General features: G+C 42.2%; 1 protein-coding gene across 1 annotated transcript; it reads left to right on the top strand.

The window, feature by feature from the left end:
- The first annotated feature begins 2,779 nt into the window (after positions 1–2,779).
- Positions 2,780–10,055, top strand: CYSLTR2 (cysteinyl leukotriene receptor 2). Its single transcript, XM_019525587.1, has 3 exons — positions 2,780–2,924; positions 6,101–6,255; positions 8,462–10,055. Exon 3 carries the CDS (start codon positions 8,503–8,505, stop codon positions 9,412–9,414), a length of 912 nt encoding a protein of 303 aa, XP_019381132.1. The 5' UTR covers positions 2,780–2,924; positions 6,101–6,255; positions 8,462–8,502; the 3' UTR covers positions 9,415–10,055.
- The last annotated feature ends 592 nt before the right edge of the window (positions 10,056–10,647 follow it).

Genomic DNA, 10,647 nt, shown 5'->3' with positions numbered 1-10,647 from the left:
CATCCTGGGATTTGCTAGAGAAGCATCTATGGATGCAAGCCAGAGTTTTGCTCACTTTGCTGGCTGCAACATCACATTGGTGGCTCATATTCATTTTGTGGTCAGTCGTGACCTCCAAGTCCCTTTTGACCGTGGTGCTAGCAAGCATAGCACTGTCGAGCCTATAAGCATGCTGTGGGTTTTTCTTCCCAAGGTGGAGTACCTTGCATTTTTCAGACTTGAAGGCCATAAGTTTTCATCTGCCCATTTTCTGAGTCTGTCAAGGTTGGTCTGGATCACTATCCTGTCCTCGGGTGTGGATGCTTTTCCCCAAAGTTTGATGTCATCAGTGAACTTGGCCAGTCCACTTCTGACACCAATGTCCACATCATTAATGAAGATGTTGAAAAGGATAGACTGAAGGATGGAGCCTTGGGGGACCCCACTGGTCATGGCGCACCACAGTGATTGACTTTTGTCAACTACTACTCTCTGGGTCCGACCTAAAAGCCAATTCCTCAGCCAGCAGACTGTGATGTAGCTGAGGCCACAATTGGCCAGTTTTTCTATAAGATGATTATAGGATACCAGATTGAAAACTTTTTTAAAGTTGAGATATATGACGTCAATCTCTTCTCCCTTGTCCAGGTGATATGTCACCTGGTCATAGAAAGAGATGAGATTGTTCAGGCAAGCCCTATCTACAACAAACCCATGATGGCTATCCCATAAGAAGTTGCCTTCAGCTAGTTTGTCAAGAATGGTCTCTTTGATGATTTTCTCCAAGATCTTCCCAGGGATGGAGGTCAGGCTGATGGGCCTGTAGTTCCCCGGATCTACTTTCCTCCCTTTCTTGAAGATAGGCACCACATTGGCCTTCTTCCAATCTTTGGGCACTTTGCCTGAGCACCACGAGTTCTCAAAGATCCGTGTTAGTGCCTGAGCTGTGATGCCTGCCAGCTCCTTAAGTACCCTGGGATGTAAGCTGTCTAGGACAGCTGACTTGAAGGTGTCCAGCCTCTCAAGGTGTTCCTTCACATGGTCAACATTGATGAAGGATAACAGCTCTCCCTCACCCTGGCTGTCCCATACTGTATTGAGCAAGGCCGTCCCTTGGGGCTGGTGAAAAACCAATGCAAAATACCCACTGAGCAGGTTGGCTTTTTCCTGGGCATCGGTTGTCAGTTGACCAGTATGGTTTAGCAGGGGTCCAATGTTACCCTTGCTTTTCCTTCAGCTCCCTACATATCTAAAAAAGGACTTTTTATTGTCTTTGATATGTGCAGCCAGTTGGAGTTCAGTTGCAGCCTTGGTTTTCCTGGTTCACTCCCTGCAGGTCTCGACCAGTGCAGAGTACTCCTCCTTTGGGGTGGATCCAGCCTTCCATCCTTTATAGGCCTTTCTTTTTAGTCTTAGGAGGTCCACTAGTTCCCTGCAGCGCCAAAGGGGCTGCTGTGCCCTTTTGCTGCCTTTCCTTCAAGACGGGATAGACATTGCTTGTGCTTTCAGGTTCGCTCCCTTGAGGAGCAACCACTCTTCCTGAACTCCCCTCCCCTTTAGGTCGTGGTCTCTTAAGGCCACAACCAGCAAGCCTCCTGAGCTTGTAGAAGTCAGTTTTCCTGAAGTCGAGGACTTCTGCTTTGCTGACTGACTTTCCTGCTTTACAGCAGATGGTGAAGGTGATCAGCTCATGGTTGCTGTCTCACAGCTTCCCTTCGATCATTAGGTTACTGGCATCCCTGTTGCCAGTACCAGGTTGAGCAGCGCTTTGCCTCTCATCAGTCCATAGACTTCTTGAGTCAGATAGAGCTCATCCATGCACATGAGGAAGCTTTGCGATTGTTCGGATTTGGCCAAGCGCTCTTCCCATGAGATGTCCGGGTAGTTGAAATCTCCCATGACAACCATGCACCGGGAGCATGCAGCCTCAGCTAGTTCCCTGGCGAATTTCTGGTCAAGCTCTTGATCCTGGCTAGGAGGTCTGTAGTAGACCCCCACCATTGTGACACCTATGCCTTGTTCGCCATGGATTTTGACACAGAGAGTCTCCAATCTTCCCCCCCGGGTGCTAATGTCAGCTTTCAGGGACGCGTGGCTTTCCTTGACATAAAAAGCTATCCCCCTGCCCCTTTTGTGCCCATGATCTCTCCAGTACAAGGTATAGCCATCTATACCTGTGGCCCAGTCATAGGTGGAGTCCCACCAGCTCTCTGTTATCCCTATGAGACGGTAATCTTTTTGGTTTAGCAGGAGGACCAGTTCCTCCTGTTTGTTCCCTAGGGTACTGCCACTGGTGTACAGGCAAGTAAGTGTCCCATTGGGTGTCCAGATTGCTCTGGAGCTGGCATAGGGTTGGGTTCCCTTGAGTGCCTTAGCCTGCTGGGTTTACAAAAACTGCCCAGTGGGCTTGCAGTGGTGGTAATCCCCCCATCCCTTGGCAGGCTCAGTTTAAAGCCCGGTCAAGTAGGTCAGCCAGTCTCGCTGAGAAGAGCCTCCTCCCCAGAGGAGTGAGGTGGAGGCTGTCTCTTCCCAGTACCCCACTGGGAAAATATAATATTTTCTCAGGGAAAGTATGTTTTTAATTATTCTATGGTACTCCAGCAATTTACTGGTTTGATTACTGAAGTCCATAGATAGAAATGCGAGTAGTTAAGAAGTTTCCAGATGTATTACGTAACTGCAGAGCCTTTTTTGATATGTTTTTGAAAAAGATATAGATGTAGTATGGGAGAAAATGCCTTTTCTTGACCTAAGAATATATCTTCCGGGAGAAATAAAACTTCTGCTAAAAATATTGACTTCCTTTTACTTGTCATTGGCTGTGGTCGTGATATAAATAGATGTAGGTTCTTTTCCCCCCTCCAGTAGCAGGCTGGCAGTTTCAAATAGCAAAAGCTGAAGAAGAAACTAATTTACTGAATTAACTGAAAGCTACACATACTAAGGTAGGACAAGTTTGTAATTTTTTTTAGTTCAGTATTTAAGTTGGTAAAGATTATTAACTACTTTTCCCCGTTACTTACAAGAGGTCTTCTAGCTGCTTGAAATATTAGGTGTTTATTAAATAAAGTTCTTTTCTCCTTAAGAAAGGACATCAAGGTAGTTTTCTATAATCACAAATATTTTGAAATATGAAAGATAATAAACTAATGGTAGTTTACCAAAAATCTGAGTGAATGAATTTAATTTTCTTGCTAGGTGCAAAGTACAGATTGTATTAACTAGAATCTTTGTTTACAAAATTACCAATTCATTAGAAGGTGTGCATGAGGGTAAATAAAATGTCCTGTCTCTGTTAATGAATGCACAGTTCAGCTTAAATCAATGCTAATTCCAAACCAACAATAAAGGAAAGAAACTGTTTGGCTTGAACTGAAATATAACATTCACAGGACAAAGTGAATCAGAACTTCATTTTTTGTCCAATGTCCATACATCTGGCTTTCTGACAGGGCAGTAGCTGATGCCTGTAATATAACATAGATAATAACACATTGCTAATCTAATGGCAAACTTGAAATCCCATAGAAAACTGTTTGGAGAAAAATATATGGTTTAAACAGCAGAGATGGTATTTGGTATCAAGAAAATAATTTTAAAAGATGTATTATGACACTTCCTCATTGGTATAGAGAATTCAGTATTTCAGAATTTCTGTGCACTTGCAGGTACATTTAATGTAGCTGGGATTGTGGATGTTCTGCATTTCTTAAAATCAGACTAGAGAATTTGCTTTTTTCATATCTAATATAAATACTGCTGTGTCATAATCTATTTCTCTTAAAATATAACAGAAATACATTTTACATTGTCAGGCTAAGGAATCTTAACCTTGTTTTAGTAGATGGTTGTTTTAAGATCTAGTTCTTTACTTAACTGAGGATTTGAGGTTATAGATTGTTAGGTAATCTTTGTCTTGTGGCTGATTTATGTGTATTTAGTGGGATTGGCCATGCAATTTTCAATATTATTCAATGGTTCCAGGTTAGATTCTGGTCTCACTTCACTGGCATATGTAAGTTACAAATAAAAGAGTATGTTATAGTGGTGTGGGTCTGATTCATAGATTCATAGATTGTAGAGTCGGAAGAGACCACAATGGATCATCGTGTCCGACCCCCTGCCCCTGGCAGGAAAGAGGACTGAGGTCAGACGACCCCAGCCAGGTGACTGTCAAGCATCCTCTTGCAGACCTCCAAGTTAGGTGATAGAACCACCTCTCTTGGAAGCCCATTCCAGATTCTGGCCATCCTTACTGAAAAAATTTCTACCTAATGTCTAACCTAAATCTACTCTCTCCTAGTTTGCACCCATTATTCCTAGTTACTCCCTGGGGCACTCTGGTAAATAGTGCATCACCAATTCCCTGGTGTCCTCCCTTGATAAACTTATAGGCGGCTACAAGGTCACCCCTCAGCCATCTCTTGTAAAGGCTGAAGAGTTCCAGATCTCTTAACCTCCCCTTGTAGGATCTTTCACGGAGGCCACTAATCATGTGAGTGGCCCTCCTCTGAACCCTCTTCAGATCCTCCATGTCCCTCTTGAAGTGCAGCGCTCAAAACTGAACACAGTACTCCAACTGTGGCCTGACCAATGCTGCATAGAGTGGGGAGCATCACCTCCCTTGATCTGCTGGTCATGCATTTGCTAATACACGACAAGGTGCAATTGGCTTTGTTGATGGTCTTGTTACGCTGCCAGCTCATGTTCATCTTGGAGTCAACTATGACTCCAAGATCTCTCTCAGCCTCTGAGCTGCTGAGGAGGTCATCCCCCAACCTGTAGGTGTGCTGGGGATTCCTCCTTCCTAGGTGGAGTACCTTACATTTATCTTTGTTGAATTGCATCCTATTTCATTCCTCCCATTGATCCAACTTGTCCAGGTCAGCCTGTATCTGCTCCCTGCCCTCCAGTGTGTTAACTTTGCCCCATAACTTGATATCATCTGTGAACTTGGAGAGGGTACTCTCCACACCCTCGTCCAAATTGCTGGTGAAGATATTAAATAACACTGGTCCAAGGACCGAACCCTGTTGGACCCCACTGCCCACCTCCAGGCCAAGAGCAGCCCATCCACCATCACTGTCTGATGTGACAGGGAGCAGAATCAGGACCCATATTATTACGTTTCCAAAGTGTCTATAACTTTTTATAGACATTTTAATTCATCTAAGTCTGGTTGCCCCCAGGCTGATCTTGCCTGATCCTCAGCTGAATGTCAGGAGCAGGGACAGGAAGTCCCAGGTTCTAGTTTAGGACCAGGAGCTGCCCCAACCTGATTCCTAAGGATCAGCTGGGGATAGCTCCAGGACCCATGGCTGTCTAGATGCACCATAAACGTAACACCTGTGAGAACTCTTGAGGGATCAGTAATTCAACGAAGATTTTGTGGCTGGTCTCAGCTAAGTCACCTAATCTAAAATGCATTAGCTACTGTGCTGTAGGCCTGGTGTGTACCCCCTCCCCAGCTGGTTCTATGATGACTCTTCACTTCTGCTATAGACAGATATAACAATTTTACTGATATCAAATGCTATTGATATAAACTGCTGTTGCTGTTACGTGTGCATAATTCTGTAGTGATACATGTCATTCAGGGTTAAAGTTATAGAGATTTAGGTAACTTGTATCATTATAGGATCATGTAGATTGGTAATGTAAGATTACCAAACTGTTAGACTGGTAATGTAACTGAGGGGTTGCGACCAGGGTATCAGCTGATAGCTGTCCACACCCTGCTATCAGTGCTGACAGTGCAGCCTGATGCTACCCCAAATGCCGCATAGTTGCCTTGCTTCACTTCTGAGTTAGATTGCAACAGCTAATGTGTACTTCCAAGCAGCAATTTCCCTTTCCCTTTTAAAAATGTTAAAAGGTACATTTCTCCAAGGCAGTATTTGAATCTCCCTCTTACTCCTTTCTGTTGTGATCTCATTGGAGATAGGCAGCTCTCAGTATCTTGCTGGGTGACTTTCAGCAAGGTACTAGCTTCATTGTACCTCAGTTCCCTTAGCTTTTATGCTTACCACACAGGCTTAATTCACTCATATTTTTAAAGATACATGGCACAAACTTTAAAACAGATTGCAGAACTCTGATTTTAATTTTTTTTTTTTTTTAGAGTCCAGGACTTCTGACCCTAGCAAAATACAATAAAATATTTATCTTACAACACCTTGGACCATGTTGGATTTCAGAAAAATAAGAAAATCAGCATCAGCAAACCTGTAAAGGGAAAACATTGTTTCTGATTTCAGACAGAGAAGCTTCCTGAAGGTGATTTGATATAAAGAGTAAATGAAACCACTTGACATTGCTTTTATTGCAAATTATTTTTTCTCCTCCATAGGGAATTCTGCCATAACACTTCTCTTCTCGGCTGAGGGAGAGGGTTGCAAATAAGGAGAATCCCTCTATTAGGCTTTCGGCCACTGAAGGCTGGGGCCTGTAAAATAGCATCATTGGGATTTAAACCTGAATTTAAGTGCTTTTCTGAACAGGGATGCTTTCCTAAACTTAAATCTGAATGAACTGGTGATCTGCTTAGCTTTAACATAAATAGGGTGCAGGCACCCAGGTATGCTTTTCTGCACTGTTGTTGCCAATATCCATTGTATATAGGAACTGTCACTGTCTGTGATATTGGTAGACATGATTATATTTATTTTCTAGAGGGGTAATTTCAGAGACGGATATTTTTTAAAATAGTTACTTTCTTGAAAAACTCTTAACAAATTAGGTACTGGATTATAGGAACTAGTACTACTCACAGACCTGTACTCTACCATCAAAACCATGCCTGTCTTTATTGCTGTTATAGTGGGGCAACATTTCCTGAAAGTTTAAACTTCCTAGGCTAAAGCTTTCCTCACTTCATCCCTACCCCAAAATAAAAATTTGGGATACAGTGAATCTAAAAATGTTTCAGCAATTCCCAGTATGAATGAATGAAGATACATAGTTCACCATTATTAAATAACAATTATGTGGATTCTATTTTTTTAAAAAAACAGTGTTCATGCCAAATCAGTTTGGGATAAAAAGCTGTAATTTAGTAAGGAATTAGCCCTTGCCGAGGAAAACATCATTTTAGTATTCAGGTGATCATTTATTTTCATTTTAACTGAATTATGCCCTGTTGAAAAACAAAACCCCACCCAGCACATGCACACTGCAGTGTCACAGAGCTTACTCATGGGGACAGGTAAAATGTGGAGCTCTGGGATGCAACGCTATGAAAGGACAAGTGGTGCTAAAGCAGTGAACGGGAAAAGAGCTCGACTTTAAAAGGCACTGGGATGTTCCTGCTCCTTTAAGGGAGCAAGCAGCCTGAGAGACTGCTTGCAGGTGGCAGAGGGGAGCTAATGAGGCACTCACCTGACCAGAAGAGGGCTCAGGCTTGAACTATATAAGCCCAGAGCCTGCACCAATCAGTTAGTCTTGCCCTAGTAGCTATGGAGCTCAATGATAGCAGAGCAGCAGGACTCCTGACCTGGCAGGGGCTCTGAATGAGAAACTCTGTAAGGCAAGGAACAAAGGAAGGTACCTGGGGCAGAGAAGGGCTTGGTTATATGTACAGGTGGCCCTGTTTTATGTTAAGCCTAGGGAAGGTTTGAGTGCCTGCTAGAGGGCAGGTGTTCATTATTAAGTTGTCCTAGCACTTTAGCCTGGTGCCCTGCAAGGGCAGGCAAGGCTTACTTAGAGGGCCAGCAGCCCATCAGCCATTCCCCCACAGTTACTTGCTTCTGCCATTATGATTCAAGATCTTCCATCCACAAAATGACCAACATCAGTTTTGCTTTCATGCCTGATCAGAGAAGATTACAGCTTTAGGTGACCTGTCAGTAGGCCCTATATTTGGTTTTAAGAAACTGAAATCAGGGGCATTCTTACATGTGGTGCTGATGCAGTGCTGGAGGCTCTTAATTAATGAGCCACACTAATTAAAAGTGCCCAGCGCTATGTCTGGAGCAGGTGTATCAGTGGTATAGTGCATGTCAGCGCTCAGAAAATGGCAGCAGTGCACTTTGAACTAAAGCACACCGAATGTGTTTTAGTTCAAAGCGCACCACCGCTATTTTCTCAGCACTGACGTGTGCTGCCCCACTGATACACATGATGCACAAGGCTGCCAGCGTGCGTCAATTTACATGCTTGAGCAGACTCGATTAATCAAATCTGCTCCAACACATTGGGTGTCCAGTGTGTCAGAGCAGACGCCCCACATGTGTATAAGTGCCCAACTTGGCTATCTACTGAAACAGCAAAGACAGTGGGCAGTTATATCAGTCTACACTTTGTAAGTGCTGTACAAACATTACAGTGCATCTATATTTACTGGGACAGAGTGAATAGTTATTAATGTAACCAACTATTATTTTCCCCTGCTGTTTGCAGACTGTATAATTCACATGTAATTATATGTTTATAATGCTGAATTTGGAGAGTCAACATTTGCAACAATTGCTTTTTAATTTGGCAGAGACACAGTAAGCCTCCCTCCAGATTGTGCCAGTTTTAGAGATGAATGGGACTAACGGCGCGTCAGACAACTGTACGACGGATAAGTTCAAGCAGGTTGTTTATCCCATTGCTTATGTGACCATATTCACATTTGGTGTTGTTGGAAATGGCCTTTCCATATATGTTTTCCTACAACCTTGTAAGAGAAAGTCTCCAGGGAATATTTTCATGCTGAATTTGGCCATTTCAGACCTCATGTTTGTGTCCACTTTGCCTTTCCGGGCCACCTATTACCTGATGAAATCTGACTGGATATTTCGAGATACATTTTGCAGAATTGTGTCCTATATCTTGTACGTCAATATGTACTGCAGCATTTATTTTCTTACCATGCTGAGTGTTGCTCGCTTCATGGTCATTGTCTACCCATTCAAATGTTTCCAAGTAACCAGCACAAAGTATGCCAGGATCATATGTGTTGTAATATGGGCTTTTGTGATGGCAAGTAGCAGCCAACTGCTGGACACTGGAATCACCCCAACTAATTCCTCAACAAAGTGCTTGGATCTCCAAGCAAACAATACAGACAAGATCATTCTGTTAAACTATATTGTCCTGGGAATCGGCTTCTCCCTGCCATTTTGCACAATTGTTGTGTGCTATGTGTTTGCAATCAAAGCCTTACTTAAGGCCAAGACTACAAACGCTAGGGTAAGAACCTGTCATAAGAAGGCAAGGTTAACCATCATCCTTACTCTGTTCATATTCTTCCTTTGTTTCTTGCCATATCACATACTAAGAACTGTCCATCTGGCACAGATGAAAAATGATACTGAAAGCAAGTGTATCTTGCACAAAGGGGTTGTCATTACCCTGTGCCTAGCTGCAATGAATAGCTGCCTAGATCCTGTACTCTTCTACTTTGTAGGTGAAAATTTCAAAGCAAGACTCAAAAATATATGTAAGAGGTAGTGAACACAATCAAATACACCTATTTCTTACTGGGAAAATTATGTAATAGTTCAGCCACAGAATTGGGAGTTGAAAGACTGCGACACATTTCTCAGCTCTGTCATTAACTTGCCTTGTGCCCTGAGCCCAAATTCTCAAAGGCATCAAACTCCTCCTTATTTTAATCCACATAACTTGTATATCATTTCAACTGGGCTTAGGTATCTTAAATAACCTCAAAGGTCTGCATCTAAAGTTCTGTTTCCATTTCCTTTTCATTTACATTCTTCTGTGTAAAATTGGGATATTCAAGGTATTATACTGCTATATTGCCTCCCAACTCTTGTTGATTTTTTAAAAATTAAGGTCCATATAGGGTTTGAAGACTCTTAAAAATAATAAAAATACAAAGTATTATTGATATTAGCTGCCTTTTGAAATGTTTTATCCAAAAATCTACATTGAATCTGGCTCTTAAATATGTGTCATATAAACATTTCTACATTTTCCACCATTACAAACCTCTAAGGTATGTTTTTTAATATTTAAATGGATTCTAAAGTTAAATATTGTCTTAAGAGTCCTACAAACAAACCATTTCTGAATGACAGTATTTAAATTCATGTGAGTATTAAAACTTTCCGTTCGTATTCATGTTAATATATGCATGGTCCTTTGTCATTCTTCTTTATATGAATCAATGTTTTTGTGGCCCCTAACATATTTTTATGCTTAGTTTGTCAGCAATATTTTTAAACTAGTGCATTAAAGTTAGATAAGTGAACCTAGATTTAGGAATTCAAATCAGAATATTAAATGTATTTAGGGAATGATATGTGCTGAGTGGGATTTCCAGAAACATTTAATTTCTGCTGATTTCAATGGAAGTAAGGTATCTTGGAAAATCTCAGTAGATGCCTATATATGCATTTTAGGTACTTAAATGCTTCAAAATGCTGGGTGTCTTTATGTACTGTGAATAAGGGCACATAAAGTAGTGTTGAATACTCAGTGCCCATGTCTACACAAGACGCTAACTACACAGTCATTTAGTAATTATTAGGGCTGTGTGAGGCTTTGGACCGCACTTCGGATCTGGGGCCACTTCGGCCGCAGAAGCAGCATGCCCAGAGCGAAGCGCTGGCTTATTCAGGCTTTCTGAAGCAGTTCGGAGCTTCTGAAGCACTTTGGAAAAGTTTTGGATGCTTTGGGCACTTCAGAGGCTGAAAGTGAAAGTTAGAAGAAGGAGGAGGA

Source organism: Gavialis gangeticus, unplaced genomic scaffold (genome assembly GCF_001723915.1).
Source record: "Gavialis gangeticus isolate Ggan-Ray unplaced genomic scaffold, GavGan_comp1, whole genome shotgun sequence".
NCBI lineage: Eukaryota > Metazoa > Chordata > Crocodylia > Gavialidae > Gavialis > Gavialis gangeticus.
The sequence above is the reverse complement of the archived record's forward strand: the minus strand, read 5'-3'. Positions and strand labels throughout refer to the sequence as shown.

Bases quoted from the DNA above. Each gene is read 5' to 3' on its own strand.
- CYSLTR2 (XM_019525587.1), top strand. From the start codon at position 8,503: ATGAATGGGACTAACGGCGCGTCAGACAACTGTACGACGGATAAGTTC.